This window comes from Enoplosus armatus, chromosome 2, assembly GCF_043641665.1.
Source record: "Enoplosus armatus isolate fEnoArm2 chromosome 2, fEnoArm2.hap1, whole genome shotgun sequence".
In the NCBI taxonomy this organism is placed as follows: domain Eukaryota; kingdom Metazoa; phylum Chordata; class Actinopteri; order Centrarchiformes; family Enoplosidae; genus Enoplosus; species Enoplosus armatus.
This window is the reverse complement of record NC_092181.1, coordinates 13,157,045-13,180,164: the sequence shown is the minus strand read 5'-3', so window position 1 is coordinate 13,180,164 and position 23,120 is coordinate 13,157,045. Positions and strand designations below refer to the sequence as shown.

General features: G+C 40.3%; 1 protein-coding gene across 2 annotated transcripts in view; it reads left to right on the top strand.

The window, feature by feature from the left end:
* The window catches only part of rab11fip4b (RAB11 family interacting protein 4 (class II) b), a 44,967-nt gene extending 25,524 nt beyond the window's left edge, over positions 1 to 19,443 (top strand). For both annotated transcript variants that reach the window (XM_070915044.1, XM_070915036.1), the window contains exons 2-13: positions 6,147 to 6,397; positions 6,773 to 6,958; positions 8,524 to 8,658; positions 10,887 to 10,922; positions 11,995 to 12,094; positions 12,571 to 12,674; positions 12,840 to 12,980; positions 13,368 to 13,449; positions 14,275 to 14,412; positions 14,601 to 14,759; positions 17,065 to 17,208; positions 18,054 to 19,443. In XM_070915044.1, the coding sequence (XP_070771145.1) occupies positions 6,180 to 6,397; positions 6,773 to 6,958; positions 8,524 to 8,658; positions 10,887 to 10,922; positions 11,995 to 12,094; positions 12,571 to 12,674; positions 12,840 to 12,980; positions 13,368 to 13,449; positions 14,275 to 14,412; positions 14,601 to 14,759; positions 17,065 to 17,208; positions 18,054 to 18,170 (1,560 nt within the window). In that variant the 5' untranslated portion in view covers positions 6,147 to 6,179 and the 3' untranslated portion in view covers positions 18,171 to 19,443. The remainder of the gene's footprint in view (positions 1 to 6,146; positions 6,398 to 6,772; positions 6,959 to 8,523; positions 8,659 to 10,886; positions 10,923 to 11,994; positions 12,095 to 12,570; positions 12,675 to 12,839; positions 12,981 to 13,367; positions 13,450 to 14,274; positions 14,413 to 14,600; positions 14,760 to 17,064; positions 17,209 to 18,053) is intronic.
* The last annotated feature ends 3,677 nt before the right edge of the window (positions 19,444 to 23,120 follow it).

Genomic DNA, 23,120 nt, shown 5'->3' with positions numbered 1-23,120 from the left:
AGGCAAGTTTGTGAGTGAAACTAAATTGGACACACGTGGGAATCTCACGCCACTGGCAGCATTTTCAGAGAATAAGATGTTCAGGTTGTACCACTCTTGGCCCAGTCACAGTCTGATGAGCTCAAAGCCACCTTCTCCCTCTTTTTTACATTTAGATCAATAGGACCTAGAAATGCATGGTCATCCACATAATTCTCCATTGTGCCAGGAGGGCAGATTAATGATTTGTTCAGCACTAAAATGGTATTGACCCTCAGCACTCAGCATAGACTAAAGGGGTGTGAGGAGAGGTGGATCGAGAGTCTATCTTTTTAATGACGGCTGCAGCAATGTTGTTGTTGTTGTTCAACCTGATAAAGAGTTTGAGCCTTTGATGACTTCAAGATTGAACACTAACCTCAAATTAATTGGCCTTTCAGTAAGTAATTACTTCATGTCACTCTGCCTCTCACTGTGTGCGTGTGCATGCAAGCTTTTATTGTTTACAAGAGTAAACTGGCACTGTGTGTAAGTGCATTGATTAGCTACTGAAAACAGGAGTCAAATTGCTTGTCTGTGTCAAAATACTCAGCCAGTAAAGTTGACTCTGGCTCTAATTGTCAAAATTAAACAATGTCAGAATGAAGAGAAAGAAACAGAATGAACTGAGTATGAAAATAGATTATATATATTTTTACTCGTTGTAGCAGGAAAAGTCCAAATGAAACAACAAAATACATGATTTGTCGGTGTCCTCCCCCCGACGCATAGAAGCATTTCTGGACTGATGCTGTCGATCTTCTTGGGAGGACAGTCTCACAGGTGTGACTATTAACATTAATCATGGCTCCATTTCATTTGAATGTACCAGTAAGCAAACATGCATTATAGCAGAGCAATGGACCTGGTATCTGGACGTCACTATTGTTATTAATTACACTTGTGACATGTCAACATTTCTGCTGTGAAAAAAGGACTGTTGTCCACTTTGTTTCCTTCTGAGTCGAACCACATTCTGTATCCCATGAATACCAAGTGAATTTGACTCGACTTCTTAAGAATAACTTTTACTGTTTGTGCCTCTGTCATATTTATGGGTTAGGGTTAGGTATTTGCATCATGTATTTGGATGGGTTAATGATTTGACTACAGGCCACGTCAGAGGAAATAAGATTGCTGGTGAATAATATAGGAGTTTGAGATAAAACTTTCAGTGTATCTCTGAATGCACGTTTGCCTCCCGCTCACCTGTTTTCTTTCTCTCACACAAGCACACACTTCATTTTGTAACTTAGAAAATACTGTGTGTTTTCCTCCCTAGCAACCGGTTTTGTGCAATACAACAACATCATTTGCATCTCACTATTTTCTATACTGTAATCTTCCTCAGTGTTGCTCAACAAGTGTAGCAGGACAAATACATTACTCAACATTTTTGAGTTTCAGGACTGTGTCAACATGGTGTGATCAGTAGTCATCATTCATATTACACAGACTTCCACCTATGCAGTGCTGAAAAACTAACGTTGCTGCCAAGCTTAACTGAGAGTTAATTGGGAGAATTATTTTCCAGTTTCTTCAAAAAGATTTTCAAAGTTGAGCTGTGTGTTGCACAGATATATCGCAGTGCTTGACGCTTTTAAGTTAGTTTCAGGTGCCTCTGGTCTTTTCTCCGCTCTACTATCCGTCTCTCTCTTTCATTTCACTCCACTTGACATGAGGTGATCTCTCTCTCTTCAGCCACTTGTCTTCAGAAGTGACAAGTGTCCCTGCTCTTTGTTTTCTGTCCTTCCATCCCTTTTCTCCTCACTCTTTTCTATTGCAGCTGCAGTGGATGTAAATAATATATTTTTTTCCCCTGAGAGCCTCTGTGTGTTACTCTGTTACGCTGTTTCATGCTCATACATAACTGTTCATGCTGCACAATTGTTTCTCTACATGGAAACAGTGTCTGTACTAAAGGTGTCTGACCTGTGTTTTTCTAGAGAAAGTTTACACAGTACACATGCCTATTCAGCCACACATGACACATGACAATAAATCTGTCACATGTAAGCAACTCAGTGGTGATTGATGATGTGTAAAAGCTGGACAGAGCATTCACACATACACATATGCCTAGCAGTTGTTGTTAAAATACATACAATCACACATTCACATTGTCTTCCGAAATAAACACATTCCCAGACTCGAATTGACCACAAACACAAAACAAAGGGCCTGTTTGCTCAATCTGAATTTCTCATTTCAGTAAAGGAGATTTTTTTCCTCTGTCTGCTTCATCTCTCCGTCTTTTTCTTCTCTGACATTGTTCTCACCTGGGAGAGTGGGAAGAAAAGCAGGAAAGAAATGATGGGATGCCTGTATTTTAACTAGGTCAGAGCCTGCAGCAACAGACTCGCAGAGAGATCAGAGATCTTTTCCCTATTTTATTTTAAGTAAAATATGAAGAAAAACATGTACAACAGCATGCATGCTGTGCAGAGTAATGCTATAAAGCTGCATTGCATCCCTCTCAAGTAATTTTACATCCTAGAAAGGAAATCTATGGACATGAATGTTGATCAAAACACGATACAGTATATAGATTCTCTTTCACTTCTGGTGCCGTTTTATTTTGAACCGAAATAAAAGCTGAATAAACTATTTTATTTCTTTTTATATTCTTAATATTTGGTATAAATTGTGACTATAAGGCATCATGACCATTACATAATACTCATAAGACTTGTGGATATTAAACAATTTGACTGAATTAAGCATGGTTTCATTATATTTAGAAAAATGCTATTGATTTGTGAAAATACCATCCTGCAAAACAAATACACTATAATATAAAACAGATGTTGTATGATACATCAGGAGAACTTCCATATATTAATTCACCTTATGAAACCTGCTGATGAATCATCAATAACAGAGCTGTTTTGGCCCAAGCAAACATTTAATGGTAATAAAAATAATGCAAATCCTCCTTTGGCTAAAGGTTGACGTGAAGGCGCTTCAGGCAGGAGTTTGATGTCCTCGGTTCAAAGCCACTGGCAGTTTGGACGCTGTTTGGCAGGCTGGCTGTGTTTGGGCTCGAGGGAATCAAGCAACTCAAAACACTCTGTAGGCTCATGTTTTGGCAGTTACAGCCCCCAGGCTGTTCTGAAGCAGGCGGGTGCAGAGAGGCATACTGTAAACACACACACAGCTCCCCCCTCGATCATCACTTTTTCACTTTTCTCATCAGAGAAACTCAGAGTGAAGTGAAAGCACACACACACATACACACGTACACATACGCTCTGTACATGTAGGATATTACTGTCCAGCAGCATCTTTGCCTGAAACAAGAGCTATCAGAGATGCTTTAATTGGCAGCCTAAATGATCTCACATGTGCTTCTGTTCTGCTGGAAGTGGTTCTTGGCTGACTGTTCAACTTGTGTCATTTGTGTTTCTGAACACTTCAGTGAGTCGCTGACACGCATTCACCTGAACAGAGGAAAATAAAGCTCTTTAAATACTTTGAAATTTGCAGTCAAGTTGCAATTAAATACAGCCTTTATGGGTATATTGTATTAGTTTAGCATAGGCATAACGTAGTTTATGAGAATGAATGTATTAATAACTATATAGACAGTGTAGTTAAAGTTTTAACCTTAATTTTATTCTAAGGGTATTTCATTATACTATCAGTTACTCTGCCAAGGAAGTGATCATTTCCAGTCAATGTAGCCATCTAATGTTGTCACATTATTAGGAATTTTATTGCATTTGGATTTCTCATCTTTTCAACCGATATTTAGGGGCTTAGTTCTGTATTTTGACTAGCTCTAACATTATTTGTTTATATTATATAAGCCAGCACCGCATATGAAAATCCTCCTCTTCCTCAGAACAAGCACAACAGGTGTCAAACTTCCCCGCTGTGTTAGCTTGTTCAGTGTTTTGAATTGTTGTGGTGGTGGGGGAGTGGGGGGGGTTGCCTATTTTCTTGCCTCACACTGTTTCTTTTTGTGCTGCAGGGAAATAAGGAGACTTGTCTAAGGAATGCTAAAGAGACCTTTATCCTTCCTTTTATTCTCTGTGACTCAGCTCCAGACCTCATGTTGGCTCTTTGTAACAGTTCACCCTCAGTTTATGACTTGAATGGGTACTTTTTAATTTAGTTGTACTCAGGCGTGCACATTTGTTTATGTGTGTGTGTTTGGTTAGGTGTGGGGTAGAGATGTAAACAAATATGAATGCATTATTCAGATATGAACAGATAATCTGATCTAAACAGATGCAAACAGCATTCAAATATTTTCGGTAATATTCGTAATTTACAGACCAACTCAAAAGTGCATGCAAAATGGCCAAGAGAGCTTTCAATTCATAGACACTTAAAACCAACTGTATTTTCATCTGGACCTCCATGTACAACTTCCCGTTCTTAATTAAGTCTTTCGGTATGAATCCCTAGTATGGGATTGAAAATTCTGTCTTCAGCCAAGATTTTTTCTTCAGTGGAGCTCAAAGGATGAAAAGTCATGGTTGTGTATGTGTGAGAGAGACAGAGGGCAGTCTGAGTCCTAGTTGCTGAAATCTTTTATTAGTCTGTAATGTTATCTAATACCGACCTGACTGTCCTCAAGCTACTTTGTTATCTCTCTGCCTCTCCTACATCTTTCTTCACAGCTCTCACTCTCTTGTCTAATCCCACCCTCACACTGTGCCGCTAATTCCCTTTCATTCCTTCTTGGCTTTGTTCCTCATGCCCCCTTTTTCTTCTCCTCACTTGTTAGCTGTATTCTTCTCGTCTATACTTATTCTTCCTCCCCACCTACATCCATACCACCATCCATGCCTATTTCACTCCCTCTGCTCTGTTCTGCTGCTCACCACCCAACATATTACTCAGCCTGCTCCCTCTCTTCTCACCTTCATGCTGCTGTGTGTTTCAGCAGTTCAGCCATGCTGAGATAAGTCCTTGTTCTCTGTTGCATTGGCCTAGATTTGAGCCGTGGTTGGAAGAGTGAAACTAGATGGAGCAGGACCTGTGACCTTTGACCCCTTGCCCTTTCACCCCTCTAGCCCTCCAGACCTCCTATGTGAACTTTAGACCATTCTCACAGTGAAGGAATTTACTCAATGGGAAATCCACCCTGAAACAGAATTCACAAGTGTTTGAAACAACCTTGATTTGTGAGCAGCTCTCTAGAAGTAAAAACAAGTTAAGGCCATTTGAATTTATTCCATTGTCTAAAAGTTATATATTTGCAAGATATTTTGATGTATTTTGAAGGGATATAAAAATGGCTAATGGCATAGTCACTATACATCTTTGTGTATTGTGTAATGTAATTTTTATTGTAATTTTTGGGATAAGTCAGGCTACTCTCACACACACACATCTCACATGTTAGTGGTATAATACAAGCTCTGGAACAGTTTTGATTAAAAAAGGTTTAGCACAATTAAAAAAGTATTATGCCTACAGGTGAGTTAATGTCAGTGAGTTAGCCATTTTGTTAGGCTATATCTACAAAATAGTTTGTCATTATGCAAATTAATTTTTTACTCTGTATTTCTTTACATTTTGTCAAATCGGCACCATAACAAGTCATGCTGCATTAGCTGCCAGCTGTTCCTGTTTTCACTGTCACCATGGATGTGCAGCTTTTCTTAAAATTTATTTAGCTGACGCTTTTATCCAAAGCTTACGATAGGTGCATTTCAACCATGTGGATACAATCCAAAGGAAATGCAAGAATCATGTGAATAAAAGAAGAGGGTTTTTTATGAGCCGAGGTGCAGTCTGAACAGATGAGTTTTCAGTTTGCGACAGAGTTTTTGCTGTCCTGAGCTTTAGATTCTAAGAAAACATCTTAACATGATAGTTATGAGGCAAGATCTGAAGTTATAAGGAGTTTCTTTTGTAAATGAAGTGGATTTAAATGGAGAGGATTTATGGACGTTGGCTTGCAATAGAAAATAACTCTATTGGAAATAATGCTATCACCGGAAAGAGTCATTTGTGGTTACAAGGTTTTCACAAAAACAGCTGCAGTCAAGGTTTGAGATGTTTCTGTTTTTACAGGTCAGTGTCTGTACATTTGTTTGTAAACATACTCATCAATCGTTGTCCCCCTCCATCCTCCCTCTCTGTCTTTGCCTTTTCTTCCCATCATTCTCCAGGGTGGTGAGGAGGAGCGGGTTTGTCCGGTCATCATGTGCACACGGGCCTATCCTGACCCCGTCCCTGAGTGCCAGCTGTTCCCGGGAGAGGTGGAGGAGCCTGAGGAGGAGGTGGCAGACGAAGGCAGGGAGAGGGAATCAGACAGAGACAGTGCCGTGGAAAGCACCCAAGGGTCAGACACCTCAGACGGGCTGATCAGACCGGGGGACAAGGAAGACGCACTGGGGGATCTCTTCTTCCCTGGGGAGAAGTAAGCACAGTTCTGTCTTTTTTTACTTCTGCTTTCCTGTCTCGCCGTCTCTAAATCTTACTTCAGTCCACATTCGATTGTGCTTCCTGTTCCAGTGCTGCGTTCAGTAGAGACCTTCATTCATGGAGACAAATGTCTTGTCTCACTCCTTTTTTCTCAATCACTATAAAAACATGATTTTCAAATAAGGTCTATAAAGTCCTACAGCCACGGCCAGCTGTCCTGTAGTATGTTTTCTTTCTCCACAACTTTTTCAGTATGATGAAGTGATATTTTGGAGGAAATGGATCCTTTAAATATGAAAATATGATACACCCCTGGTGTTCTGGTGTTCTGGACTTCTGTTGTTACTTACACAGTGCCTTTGTTCCTCAGGTGTGGCCACACCAGTATCTCAGTGACCTCCGACCTATCGACTCGTTCTTCGGCTTCTCTGAACGAGGAGCAGTTTGAAGACTACGGAGAAGGGGAGGAGCCAGACTATACTCCTAGCAGCCCCTGCCCGGACGACGAGACTCGTACCAACGGATACTCCGACCTCGGCTCATCTGTTCCCTCTAGGTAAGAGAGAGTCAGACAAAGAAAAGATTGTACTTCTACCTATATTCATGAGACAAGATGGATAATGATCAGGTCATTTATGCGCAATCCCTGATGTCCTTGTCTTTACATTGACAATGTTGTTGTGAACTGGCCAACGTGGCTGCTATTTTTGGCGTCACAACCACAATAAAAGTCAAACATTTGGATATTAATATCTCTCCCCTACCTCCTCAGAAGAAATTCTTAAGTTCTGTCATACTCTTGATGTTCGGTTTTTAACATCAATATAAAAAGTGTTTTTTACCCAAGTTAGCTTGTTGCAACAGTAATGGGAACATCGTACACACTAATTGTGTAGCTCAGTGGGTGATGACGGATTGAATACATCATGTACTGATGACGTACTTCAGTTCAAAATCAGTGTTCTGTTGATTTGGGCGTGACAGGGAGCGGCAAGGTCAAGGTAATGACTCCATAAATAGCTTTAATTGGCTATGAACTTAATTATATTATTATTTATTATAAATTATAATTCAGCATTTCGTCCTGGCACAGTAGCAAATGTTTGGCGGCCCAGCACCCAGTGCAGATAATTATACATTTCATTTTGTGTGTAGGCTTCTTTGTTTTTTCTCAAAGGTTATGATGAAGACATTGACCAGTTTCTGTAGCTTCAACTCTATTAAATATTATGGACTCGAGGCTCCATTCTGCAAGTTCCAGCATCATTACCTGACTCATATTATTCTAAGTCTTGACTGTAGAAGTGTATCTTAGGAGTTCTTGCCCTTAAGGCCACATTAATATTCATCAAAGGCCTGTGTTTAATGGGATTAAGTCTCCCGGCTGATAGACTGCTCTATGCTCCTTCCACGCATACCAAGCAGACAAAACTCACCAAATGGAGTTGGCATTGAGATTTAAATTCAAAATGAGGCCCAGATTTGCAAGACATCTTAGACAACTCAGCATGGGAAAGAAGTTTAAATAACTACAGTACAAAGTGGGTTAAAGGTACACTCTCTAATGTTGGTACAGTGCCTCTTAAAGCAAATATTTTGAGTTTTTGAGGTTAAGGTTGGGATTTTAAAACTCAACTGTGAACTGTGTTGACCTGTGAAACTATAAGAAAATGTGTATCTACATGTACGTACATGTAGATATTTGAAAGTGATAATGCATTATGGCTTTTCTTTTGGTATGAGGTCATTGTTTTTTTTGCTGTCTTGCTTTGAGTGTCGGCACCACAATAAACTAAGTGGAGACTGCAAAGTTATATCTCTATGTCTAGATTCTAATATTCATTATAAGTGAAATGTTGTTAGCTGAGTTCCTGTGTAGCGTATAGTTTGTCCCACAAAATGTGGTTCATCTCTTAGATAATCAGAACTTTTTTCTCTTTCTCCTTCTCAGTCTTTGGCATCTCTTTTTTAATTTTGTATTGGCGTTCTTTAGTGAATAGCCAGATCAAATTTCCATGTGTCTTGGCACCGGATACATGGTTTTACTTCTTTACACACTCAAGTGGCGTCTCAAATGGTCATATGTAATTTTAAAATGACAAAAACTGTGTGTGTTTACAGTGCGGGCCAGACTCCTCATAAGGTGCGTCAGCATTACACTGGTGAGCTGATGGATGTCTACTGTTCTCAGTGCAGCAAAAAGGTCAACCTGCTAAATGACCTGGAGGTTCGCCTCAAAAACCTCAAGGCTAACAGGTAGGACACACACACAACACACAGTATTACACAAGATCTACACCCACCAACTGTCAGTTGTTAGTACAATTCAATAAGACTCTTTTTTTTTCACACAGTTTTTAGCCCTTTCCTGCCCTCAAACCTTTCCCGCTGACCACCATACTCTCATTCTTACTGTAAGCCAGTCAAATCAAATCAAATCACCAGCATGAATTCACTGACTGCAATTCTTCTTGCCACTTTTATTCAAATTAAATTTAATATAACTCCACATGGTGAAACATACCGTAGCAGCCACACAATGCGCGATTCCACAGACAAAAGCCGCTGAAGTGAAAACAGGCAGGATGACGTATTTCTGTGAAAAATGTGCGTCAATCATCCTGGCAGGTAATGTTTAGACACAACCATGGTACATTAAAGGACAATAACTTGATTATACATGACAGGAACTGTACACCACACTGCTTTCAGGAGAGGCGGAAAAAATGCTGTCAGCTATTATGTGCATTGTACAGGATACACTCAGAGGGATTTGAAGTGTACTGGTCCACTCACAATGGACTGGTGAGGTGAACTCAGGAGTCACTGTTTGCTTCGTGGGCTCTTTTTTAGTAATAAGAATGATGCAATGTCGTTACAGAGGCATTGAAAGTCGCCCTCCTCCTGTTTCATGCAGGAACAAACATGCACACACACACAAACACTAATTGATTGTTATATAAGGCTGTCACTCCTGTGCTTACCTCATCAACCATTGTAATGGGGAATCTATTATTGGAAACATAATCTGAGGTAACCATTAATAGCTCTACTGTCCACCTGCAAACACAAGTGCACTCACGCAGACACAGAGTCATTTGAGAACATTAAATGTTGTAGAGTAATGTCTTTGAATATAATATGTGAACTGTGGAGTCATTTTTTTCTTTGTTACTTGGACTCTCTGCTGACTCCGCAGGATTTCTCCCCAGAGAGAAATGGCTCTATAATCCAGCATGGCTCTCCTAATTAGACCCATGCTTTCCCCTTATGAATAATGAAGTACAGACGGGCAGAAAGAAAAGAGCAAGAATAAGAGAGTGAGTGATGTGTGATCGATTGGAGAAATTACTTTGAATGGAGTGAGCTCATAGCAAGTGGATACAGATTGAATGGGATGGTGGAGGGAATGGAGAAGGAGCATAAGTATGAAACTTTTTAAACAAGGCACCATATAGATCATTCCAAATAATGAAGGATTTTAGGCAAGACTAAAGGGATTCAAAATAGACTGAGGAAGGAGCTTTTGCCACTAATCTGCATACAGTATTTAAAGGATCACTTGTGCACGTCAAGCTCCTTTACACTATTAATTAAATTAAATTGGCCACAGTGAAGCATGGGTAATAAAAACATGAAATTAGTGGGTGGAAAATGGGGCTTAGATGAAGAAGACATACATGCAATAATGCAAACCAAAGCCCACTGACAAATATAGGGAATATTGGTAATCTATTCATGTAAAATATTCTTTGTCTAGTACAGTATATATCTCACTATCTCTCATTTTTATTATTTGCTTTATCCACATTAACTGCACTGCACTAAATATGATTGAGCTTCTTGACAGTTACTTCATTACTTAGCGAATGGTAGTGTTGAAGCAGAATGACTAGTAAGTATTGAGAATAGTAAATGACATGATTTGGGTTGACATGACACAGATAGAAACGCGCACACAGCTATTTCATATGGATGCAACTGTGACAGTTTTGTTATTTGGACAGAATAAATGTTTCATAAAATTTTCCATTTTTACTGTACAGTGCTGCTGCTGTCTCATACTATATATTTCACTGTGCTGTATCAATTAAGCGAATGATAATATTAGTTTTACATCCATACCAGCTGTCATTTGTGTGACCCTAAAATATGTTTGCTCGTTTTTGTTAATCCAATGTGAAACCCAGCACAGACGGACACACAGACTGAGAGAGTCTTTGGGCTTTTGTCCCCCTGAGCTAACAGAAACCCCTGCTCACTGGACCAGGAGTGAAATTGTATTATCATTGACATGTCCTTCAGTGTTTCTTTCTCTCGCTCTCTCTCTCTTCTTCCTACACGTCTGCCACACTGAAGAGACAAAATCTTAATTGCCATCAGCAGTTAGTCCCAGTGCATTGTTGAGTTGTGAGTCTAGACATATCCATGGCAATTCACTGGGATATAAATGTCTGTCATTTTGTTTTTTTCTCCCTTTGTAGCCCCAACAGGAAAATCTCCAGCACTGCGTTTGGAAGGTAGGCCACTCACCTGTATGTGTGTGTGAGTCCAAGTGTGCTTCCGTGTGTGTCTACAGCAAAGGTCATTCATTTGTAAGCTTGTGTGTGTATGCAATATACAGCCTGTGCTGCACGTGTTTGTTCTATTTGTTGACATAGGCACACAAACACACACACACACACACACACAGCAAGATTGGTAACTGCTTCCTTATCAGTCAGTTGCCTGACCGTCGTGCTCTAACAGCCAGTTAATTACTGACTGGTTATTCAGAGAAAATACAGAGCGTCTGGATAGAAATGAATCTGATCTGCTGTAAAATCTTTTGTTTCTGAGTTGAGAAAAAGAGTTTGGACAACAGCTTTTTCAGTGGCAGCCACGTATCACTCCTCACGGCCTGTTGGTCTGTACTGGGCGAAACGTTTTGTATCTACGCTTTTGTCCTAGTTCCACCCTCAGTTACTGAGTTATAGTGACAGAGTGAAAATGGCCTGTCGGACCTGATCTATGTATTCAATATAAGGTTTGGCTCTCTCCCACTGTTCCTTCTACTGTCCTCACTGTCTGGTTTGATTATGTCTTCCATTTTATTGCTCTCTTTATCTGTTCTTCAGTTCTTTCTCCTTTCTGTTTCCTCTTTTTTCTTTTGTCTCCTCTCCATATTGCTAATCTCAGTAATGGATCAGAGCTCGCTGTTCTCAAGTTCTTCCATCAGTGTAAAAGGGGGCAGCTGTAGTCACATCACGGCATGAATGTCACACTTGATTGTGTGACGCAGTCCAACATACACACACCTGTGTGTGTGTCTGTCTGAGGCGTCTACTGTACAGTAGAACAAGCCGTGTGTGAGTGTTCGTGTGTGTGTACTAATTTTAATTCTGTTTGCACCAGCTCCTTACAGTCCTATATCATATACAGTATGCAGCATCACTGCACGATAAAGCACACTTCCCTTCACTCTCTCACACACACACACACACACACACACATATATATATGCAAACGCACTCAGAACCAGCTTGAGTCACCACACCTGGATCTATTCCCGGAAGATTCCTTAAGTTTGTGTGTCTCTGTGTGTTTGAGCAGGCAGCTGCTTCACAACAGCAACTTGAGCAGCAGTAACGGCAGCACAGAAGACCTTTTCCGAGACAGCATCGACTCGTGTGACATCGACATCAATGAGAAGGTACGAATGTGTCTTCTTTATTTAACAAATGCTTGTGGAAAGTCATAATTACCCTTCGTGTATTTGCGTGACTACTGAAAACTAATTAAATGTTCCTCACCTTCAGCATTTTTACCGCTCTTCGCACTAAAATCACAGAGAGTGAAGAGTTGTTCCTGGTGGATGCACAGCTTAAGTTGAGAATGCTAATTCATAGGATGAGCTCTGTCAGGATTCCTCCTGTGTCTGCAAATTCAAGGAATAGGTTCATTTATCATTTTAAAGCCTTTACTTGTAAAGTATGGAAAGTGTCAAATTGTAAACATTAAAAATCTGCTTTCGTTTTAGTTTTATCTGATGTGATATTTCTTATTATGTTGAGGGGTATTTCCTCATTTTCGAGATCACACGTCATCTTAAATCCCTAAATGTCCTCACATTTAATTATGTTAATGGTGTGAATTTAGGTTTTAGTAAACTGTCTCTGTTTCTATCAGGTGAGTTCTCTGGAGAAGAAGGTGGCAGAACTCGAGAACGAGATTCTGATAAATGGTGATCTCAAGTCCAAGCTGAAACAGGAGAACACACAACTAGTACACAGGTAGAGTCACAAAACTTAGTTCCAGAAATACACGAGACACACAAGAACAAATAAATGAGAGACAGAGTGTAGCAGTAATTTAGTATTCACTGTTTCAAAAAGTAACACTTGGCTCAATGATGATACCGTATTGAATCATTTTGTGTAATGTGTTCATCATCTCAGGGTTCATGAACTGGAGGAGCAGCTGAAAGACCAGGAGACGCGTGCAGAACAAAATGTGCAGGAGGGGCTAAGACGGCACCGAGAGGCCTACAGCAAGATGGAGAGAGACAAGAACACGCAGATAGAGCTGCTGACCAACCGGTGAGAAACACACAAATAATCAAGCATGTGAATGCACTCGATTTCTCTGTTTTACATGTTTTTTTATTTCTATGCAAGTGCATGAATTCATTAAAGTGTATAATCTGATGGTGAGATACAGTTTAAGTTTTTTTTTTTTTATGTAAAATACTGGACTAGACAGTGCTGCTCTTATATCCCTGGATATGGACATTGACTGCCTGTTAAGAGAAAATGCAGAATGTAAATCTTTATGCTACACAGAGCTCAGAGATTCCTCCTGGGGTTAGTCAGTTGCCTCTGGAGCTACAGCATATACTGTGGACATTTGCTTAAATCGGTGCCTTAGCTGACTTGGAGACATCTTATATATAAAAGTGAACTGATAAACAGGATTTTGCATTTTAGAGTTAAGCTGCTGGAGGAGGAGAACAGTGACATTGCTCTCAACATGTGCCGGCTCAAATCACAGTCAGAGAAACTGGATGAGGTAATCCATATTTACTTTTCATCTAACTTTGTATATTTGCTTCATTTGCTGTTTCCCAAATCTCCAACCGAACTGTCGGTGGTAGGGTTGCATTGTGAGTAATGTAAGTGCCAGGTTTTGACAAGGAAGAAGAATGTATGGAATAAAAAAGATAATATATCTGGCTCTTTGATTCTTTGTTATAAACTGTCCATTGTGAGTCCCACAGTTTTATAGGAGTGCATGCTAAATCGGTGGAGTACTCTTTTAACACATCCAGCTGATGCTCATATCTGTTTATCGTTTTTTCTTTCTAATATGCAATATCTTAATCATTTCCATATACACACACAGTCCTACTGTCCTCTTCAAAGATGGCAGTTTAGTCAAATAATGTTCAACGTGTGTTCATAGACACACAAAGATAATGAGGAACTGTAATTTTATATACAAGATGAGGTGTTAGAAACCACCTTTGGGTGTTAAACCACACCTCTATTTTGAGACAGTACCCATGTAAACACTTAACCAGATAGTTGTCAACTGTAGTTCAAGAAATAAGAATGTGTGACCAAACATGTCACAGAAAATACAAAACACAAAATACAAACTCTTTAAGGAAATACTTAATAAATGCATACCAAAAACCTTTGATATCAGAAGTGTCTGTCAATGATATGTGTGTATGTCTTTGTGGGTTTTCAAACGTGAAATGATTGATTGCATACTGTAAATGGGAATGCCTATTTCATAAGTGAGTGTATGTGTGATTTCACATATCTGAAAGACACAAATAACACAAAACAAACTATAATGGTGTGTGTATGTATGTCGGTCCTTCCGCAGGAGAAGCAAAGGATGACAGACAAGCTGGAGGACACCAGTTTGCGCCTGAAGGATGAGATGGACCTCTACAGGAAAATGATGGACAAACTGAGACAGAACCGACACCAGTTCCAGAAAGAAAAGGAAGCCATGCAGGAGGTGGGAGGGCCTATTTTATGCAATCAGACACATGCACAGAGTGGGTTGTTTGCTCTACTGCTCACTCTGCTTCCTCTCTTTCACTTTTCCCTCTCTCACCGTAATTATGCTGGCTCATACACCTACACCTACAAAACACTGCACCGGCATTATATAACATTGTTCATCTGTCCTTTGTCTGTGTGTAGCTGATAGAGGACCTCCGTCGAGAGCTGGAGCACCTGCAGCTCTTCAAGCTGGAGACAGAGAGGCCTGGCCGCAGTCGCAGCTCTTCCTCCGGGCTGGCGGACTTCAACAGCAGGACCAGGGAGGTGGAGCTAGAGCACGAGGTCAAGAGGCTCAAGCAGGTACTGATGAAAGGCTCTGTTCAAATGTCTCTGTTGTGCATAGTCAGCTCAGTAAGTAGTGAAGCCACTGAGTGTGCTTTAAGATGCGGAGATGATCATAAAACGCTCTCACATTGGTTTTAGAGAGTGGGAAGCAACATGGCGCCTGTTGGTGTTTGCACAACTCCTAGTCTCTGCTGAGGATGTCATATATAAGGAAAGAAAGGATTTTCAAACAAAGACTTCATCAGAGGGTAAACACTGCGAAGCAGGATTTTGGTGCTGTAGTTTGAAGGAAATGCCTAGGTTTGGATGCGCTGAAGAGTACTAGATGCACAGAGATGTCTCTAAGCGAGCTACATAATTATACCCTCACAAATTGAATGCTGCCTGTCATCATGGCAGTGTCTTTCCAACACTGAACAAATTACTTGTTTTCCTATCCTTGTGTGTGTGTGTTTCAGTTTGATACCTTTTTGATGGCGCACAGGATGATTTTATTCATCATAAGCTTTTTATATATAATTTTCACCATTTAACATGTTTGACTGAGCATCAAGTCTCTGACTCTCTGTCAGTCCCTTCAGGAATTAGCAAATGCCTGCATTATTTATAAGAACAATTATTTCATACACAATGGCTGTGACAAAGATTAGAGCCTCATAATTTTGTCCAACCATCTTTTTTTTGTAAAACAGTACAGTTGCAGTGCACTAACACAATATATGTACACTTTTTATTTTATAACCAGTTCTGAAGCTCCTGGGTGGATGTACCTGCACAATGATTCAGATGGATTCAGATGATACAGTACATGGATTTATACTCGAGTTATATTTATCCCTGCAGAACTCAGTGCACCTTGCTCTTACAGGAAGAATAATAGTTTCCATTAACATGATACATTGCTTCATGTACTGCCAGAAGAACATGGCAGTGCTTTGATTTCATAAATGAAACCACACTGTTATTTTCATGGCTGTAGATGCTAGGTTGACCTGGGGCACACATTGAAACAGGGTGGGGTTAGGCAGAAAGTATTATCATACATTACCAGTGGGGTTAGGAGCTGGTAACGATCACAGTCAATCACATTGGCTCCTCTTATTCCCTTAAAATCCTCTTTGAAAGCAGCACTGTCCAGTGGAGCTTAACTTAGCTTTATCACAATTTATGAGACCACCAGCTGCAGAGTACATGTGTTCTGTATATTTTCTCTGTTCTTCTAGTATCAGTATTCCTACTTACTGTTTCCAGTCCTGCAAAGTGTACAGACCCGCTGCAAAGTAAACTTGAGAGATAAGGGAGTAGATGAGAGTGTTTTTCAGATGTCCTTACTGATAAGACGAGTAAAAGTAGATGTTAACGCTCCTTGAGGTTGTATAGATGTCTGTGTCTGACTCGTTCTCATGACATGTGTTAATATGCATTAGAAATTAAGCTTCCAAGTTACTAAGCCAACAGAAAAGGCAATACAAAAAAGCAGAAGTTAGTAAAACCACCAAACCCTGACGTGATGCATAGCCAGTCGGTGTATCTGCAGTCTTTCTATCTCAATGTATCAACTTCTTATGCTGAACTACTTCCTGCAGTTTTATATTTAGAACAATTAAATTTGATTGTCCGTGGTTGGAGTAATTATGTAGCTGTGTGTAGGTAACAGCTCTAATTTGAGAGACGCTGCCCTGTGACATCCATAAGGATTAGCCCACTATCTTATGCTTGCCTGTGCACCTCTGTAAATGTCTGTATGTGTGTGTGTGTGCAGCGATTTGTGTCCCAGGACTTTCTTCCCCCTGAATTCCAGCACCTGGTGTTGTCTGGGGCTCGGCTCCGTCCTGGTCTGATGGTAAAATTGCTTCTGTGACCTCTTGACCTCCCGATTAACCACTAATCACAATGGAGTAGAGTGAACTTGCCCGAGCTGAATTGGGGTCAGTGCTGTAATTCCCTCACTAACGGTTAAGGATAGAACAAGGGAAAAGTAAACTGACCTCATGTCTGCACTCGAAAGGCAACTTAATCATGGAGCTTTCATAACACACCAGACAAAGCAGGGGAGCAGTTTGTTCTGTAACACACATAACCCGTGTTATGTCCTGTAGGTGTCGCCAGAATAGATGCGCATTGCTGTGCTTGCTGCTGGATGAGGTACCAAGTGCAGTGTTTTGTCGTATGGGTTGAGTGAGGCTTGAGTAGCAGCCATTTTTTTTTTTTTTTTTTAAAAAGCATCACCACTCCTGATATACTCGTGTGGTCCAGGTACTTATCTCTTTGTCTATCTCTCTCTCCCTCTTCTACCTCCCACCCTGATTCTGTATTTTAGGAGAACCAGAAGCTGAGGGAGCAGAACGATGAGCTTAACGGTCAGATCCTCAGCCTCAGTTTACATGAGGCCAAGACCCTGTTTGCCACACAGACCAAGGCCCAGTCTCTAGCTGCTGAGATAGATAATGCCTCTAGAGACCAGGTAAACCATGAAAAAATACAGACTGTACTTTATGGGAACTCTCCATTGTCATTGCTTCTTATCCTCACATGCAGCAGTTAGAGCATAACTGTATTTCTAGGACATATCACAGCAGAGCAGTGTTCTACATATTACATTGTTGTAGATTTGAATCTAATATGCATAATATGGAGGTCATCACCATGGCTTTATCTCACACATAGGCACTGGTCAAATACTATGGAAATAAGCTATCCATGCTTAAAATTGAAAAGCGTTATGCACTATGAAATCTATACCTACAGCAGCATTAGAGCTGAAACAATACTTGGCAACTATTTTGATAGTCGATTAAAAAAGGAAAGTCATTTTTAACCAAAAGAACATTCTCAGGCTCCAGCTTCTGTAATGTGAGGACTTTCTCATTTCTTTGTTTGTGTTTTGGACTGTTGGACAAAACAAGCAATTTGATGACAACACTCGGGGAAACTGTGATAGGCATGCTTCCCTATTTTATTATATTTTACAGAGCAAATGATTAATTGATCAATCAAGAAAATAGTCGAGAGTTTAATTGACAATGAAAGCAGTATTCAGAATCAGGAATACTTTATTGATCCCTGGGGGGAAATTATTTTTATATATATAATAATTCATGTACCTGATCATAGCAGGTATACCCATAAAATATATTTTTTTATGTAGCCAACAGTAAGAACAGAATATTTTAGCTGTAACAAAAGTCCCAGAGTAAAACAAAGAAACTCTTGTGTTGTAATACTTAACAATGGGTCTGATTGTAGTTTACCTTGATAAACTGAAATGAAAATGACATACATACGTTTGACATACTTCTCTCTCCGTAGTTAATGGAAGCCCTGAAGGAGCAGGAAGAGATCAACTTGCGTCTGCGACAGTACATGGACAAAATCATCCTGTCCATCCTGGACCACAACCCCTCCATCCTGGAGATCAAGAACTAGCAGTGACTCAACTGGAATGAGAATCGTTCCTCAGTCTCGGGAGAACGAGGATCATTCCAGTTGATTGATCGGAACCTGCAACCCGAGTCAGGAATCTGTACAGGAAAACAGAGAAAACCAGAGCCAGTCTTAGGAACTGGAACATATATATAGACACGCATCGCCCCCTGCTGTTTGTGGCGGGACTCTGCGCTGAACTAAAGGGAGTTTTCTCCCCCAGTGACTCTCTGACTGTAGGTCATACTACTGTGACTCTTCAACTTGATCTACCCGTGCTCTGTTTTTAGTCACTGTCTCTGCTGTGAACTGTAGTTACTAACTCTGAACCAGTGATTTCTTCCGAGGGATATCCTGCTCTCAACGTCCTTTGAGGAATCGACACGATGTAGTACCCTGGACATACGTACCTTGGCATAAAAACTGGAACAAACCTGACGTGGGTTCTACTGTATCCTGGTGTAACATTAGCTGGTTAGATGATATAGAGAGAAGCAGTCATGAGACAGGCGAACAAGTAGGCAACCAGACTGTAAACCCGACTCTCAGAGGCATGAAGGCAGAACAGTCGAGTGTTGCCTGATCTGCAAACTGCCCATCTTTTCCCCTCTGTCGTGTAGGTGTTCTCTGAAGAATGTGTGTTGATGACATATTTGGACTGGCACGTTTTCAGAGAAGATAGAGAAAAGTGGCGAAAGTGGTCAGAGAAAGAAAATAACGAGAACCCCTGTAACTAAAAGGGAGGCAGAAGATTTTAAGAAAGAAAGAGTGAAGCATGTCTTCCCTTAAGAGGTGGGGAGTCAGATGATGGACCATGTATGCTAGCAAAGGAGGGTTTTAGTGAAGTCGGTGATGGCTAATTGAAGGTGAAGATTTTTTGTTTTTGTTTGTTCTTGAGAACATGTCTTCCGGTAACCTTGCAACAGCACTTGCAGTGTCAATCAGTCCAATAGTGAATCTTTTTCACTGAGAAGTGGCCCTTAGTTGGTTCAGATGAGTAGCAGAGTGTCACTTTATGGAGCAGAAGCTGCAACCAAGGAGTGTCTTTAAAACTGTAACTTCCATGGCTGCTATTTGCTAGCAATGCATGAGCCTGAAAAGGTACATCGTTGCTAGCAATAGACCCAATGATGTTGCACAGAAATGTAAGGATATGAATGTACAGGATGTGTGGTGGATTTACGTTGGAGTGACTGGTAGCCATTGTAACATGGTTTACTGAATCATCTCTCTGTGCTCAGTGAAATCATCTCAGATAATGTACGTGAGCATGCACAGGAGACTCACTTTTTGGTCCAAGAGACTGGATTAGCAATCTCATTGAAGCCTACAGGTTGTCGATTGTTTTTAAAGCCCTCTGAAACGCTCTAATACTGTAAATATCATGAATGTACAACTGGATATTTCACTTTCTGTGTGGCCAAAAAGGCTCTTTGACTTTAAAGATCTGTAATTGGTCAAGATACATTGTAATACACATGTACAGTATTCAGTAATGAAGAGGGCATTGTTAGGAGAGGGGGAACAATTACAATCTGCTGTATTATTTAATTATTCTAAACTTGAGTTTTGCTTCCTTGCACAAAAAAAACTTTTTGTTTCCTTTTGCATGGATCACCTTTTCTTCTGTCTGTGCCTTTTGAGGACATTTTTCAAGATGATGTTGCTATAATAGATTTACATAGTTTTTTGAAGCTACGTTCTATGTCTATGTCTGACATATTTCCTTGACTTGTAAATGTTGTAATTATATAGTGATAATTTGTATCCATGTGCCACTCACCACTCTTTTTCAGATTGATACTATGAAAACTATTTTATACAGTTTTATCACGAAAGAACTTGTGATAGGCTTAGGTGTCCTATTAGAAAAGCGGCATAGCACAATGCCTTGTATGGTACGCAGGCCAGGTTAGCATTTTAGGAATAGCTTTGGAATATTTTGTCAATGTAAGGATTTTTTAATGCAGTGGGGGATGTTTTTGCTGCATTTCTCAATTTTTTGTCACTCACGGTGAGTCCATTGCTTTTCAATTTGCTTTACACTGGCTTTTTATATGGTTGTAAACTGTCTTCCTAACTTAAACTAAATGGTGAGCATTATGAGCAATATTAACTTATTTACTAATACCTGCTGATTTGTGTCATGTTTTGCTTCACAAATCTTTTCACTCAATAGCTGCGCGGGCCATTCTAGATTGAAAAGAAATTAAAGGGTGCATTAAGCTGTAAAATTTGTCACAAAATCATTTCTTGTAGCTTTTAAATTTTGAATCATTAGGGCTATACATTGCAATGTAGTTACTATAAATAGCAATAAAAATGGCTTTGGCAGTGATGCTGTCTCATGAAATTTCTATCATCTTAAACTACGTTTATTTCTCCTCATTTCCATTTACATGCTGTAATTTCTAAAACATGAAACCACCTATGCTATGCCTACCATGTATGCTGCTGATGTCTTAGCTGCCATTGTGTTGTACATACTGTGCTGTAAATAAAAACATTTGACATTACACCTGGCATTAAAATAACCAAATTTTTATCCACTTACTTAACCGATTTCAGAATTTACATTCACAATTTAAGTGTGTGTATTCCTCTGTTTTTCAGTGATTTTGACAAACAGCACTCAGAAGTGATATTCATGCTCATTCCACTGGCATTGCATATTCTCATTACTATTGTCTTAGACAACAATATTTCTGTGGCCGCATAATTGGAAGCACACTATTGTCTGAAGTACCACAGTGTGGAGTAGCATTAAGAGTTCCCTTAATTTGAACAGGGTCCTTTCCTAAACCAAGACCCCCAGAGTGCACAAAACATTAGTCAGCTTGGATTCATGCAGCTAACTGCACTAAAGACAAACAGGAGCTGTTTTTATAGCCACTTATGGCGCTGATTCAGAGCAAATTGTGTGTGTAAGAGCTGGTAGCAGAGATGTGGGTTATGCCGCGGGGGTTGTATGATAAGTCTGCCGCTAGGGGTCACTGTTGGATCATTAACTTCCCTAAATCTAATATAAGAATCACTTCTCAAGCCTTCATGGGGTTAACTAGTGATTTATACGCTAAACATACTGTAGCTTTTCGTTGGGGGTTTCCTATAACGCATTTTAACTGGATATAAAAACCTAGGTTTATAATATGACGTGGTTTTTGTGACATGGCGCCACCTATTGGCGTACCGTCATTCGTGCGTCCCATTCCCACAATCTATGTGGGCCGCTCCGTGTGTGCTGCACGGGGGAGGCGTCTGAGTGCTTCAGGCCACAGTACAGGTAACGTTAGCTAAATTAAACTAAGGGCAATTATGACTTAGCGTTAACTTATTGGGTTGATTTTTCACTAAAAGGTTTATTGAGAGTCCCCCTTAGCTACGTGCTGCATTTACAACTGCATTGTTGCGTTTCCCCATAGTATGCCCGTTAACTGTCAACGGCGACACAGTGATAGCTGTCAATCACAGCGCTAGCTAATGGCGGACGTTAGCTAGCTGCTAGCAGTGGACTGGCACAGAGACAAAGTCTTTCATCCGGGTTGGATGATACTAGTATGGCTGTAAACGTTACGGAGTGTACATAATAATTGCTTTTAAAGGGATCAAAAACAATTAAATCCAAGTGAGTATTTACCTGTTTAAGTGCACCAAGATATCACAAAAGCAAAGCCGGCACAGCGAGAAGAGTGAAAAAAGACTAACTGAACTTGACTAAACGTCAAATCAGTACCTTTTGGAAAAGGTTAGGAAAAGGGGATAAACGCAGTACCACACCATACAGGGTCAGCTTCACAGTTTATCAACGTAGCGCGTAGCGTATATGTGTACAAGACTAATATGTAGAGGTAGCTAAGTTTCAAAACTTGTAAAAATTGGCCAAGATGAAAATACTGGGTTTTTTTTAATTATTTTTGACCAGCACAACCAAGATGTACTAAGGGGCCAAGGTCAGTGAATCACCAAAGTCATTAGGATTCATCCCCCATGAATGTACCATCATGTCAATGCATCCAATAGTTACCAAATATAATATTGTCAGGAAAATGCACAATAACCGATGATGTATCCATTTTCTGTGTATCTTTAATTAATCTGTTTGTGACAACAAGTGAAACATCATGTTCTACTGTAAAAAATATTGATTATTATTTGTTCTCTTTCAATTTTTGCATTAAAATCGAACCCTCCAACTATACATTACAGGTGACGTGATGCCTCAGAATGGTATGAACTACGAGGGTAGAAGAAGAGGAAGGAGTCGCAACACCTGTAAAGCCAATATTCAGGTCAGCGGTCAGGTCCCAGGCACGGGTTTGGTTAATGGAGCCGTTGTTCACAATGGCTGCTCAGCTGCTGCCACTAGAACCAGTGAGAGCACACCAGCTGGCACACTGAATGCTACCAAACCACAATGCATGGTTAATGGTTACATTAATGGTTACATTAACCATGGGTACAAGGGCAAGAGTACGAAAGCAGCACCCTCAAAGACGCTCAGGAAACAAGGGAGCACGATTTCAGCTGTCCCTCATGCCTCATCAGCTGGCGGGGTCCGCAGAGCAGCCATTCCAGGTGGTATATCAGTGAATGGGGCCAACAGTCTAGACACTGTTGCTTTGCCCTGTAATTCTGACCAGATGGCACCAGAGCCCAGCCCGTTAGCAGCAGCAAAGAACAAGAGAAGAAGGAATAAATTCAGACACAAGAAGAGGTGTGCCTCCTACCTTACAACTGCATTGAATAATTCATTCAGTCCAAAATGTACATTCATGCATAATTACTCACGTCTGTCAGTCAGCTTTCTCCTATATGACTTGACTGTTGCTGGCTAGAAAGAGATAAGCAAGAAGTGGTCCTGTACACAACCCTCTGTAAAACCACAAATTGTTGTTTATACACTTTGGTTATTGTATGGATTAAACAAACGAAATATATGGTGTTAATTGTGAG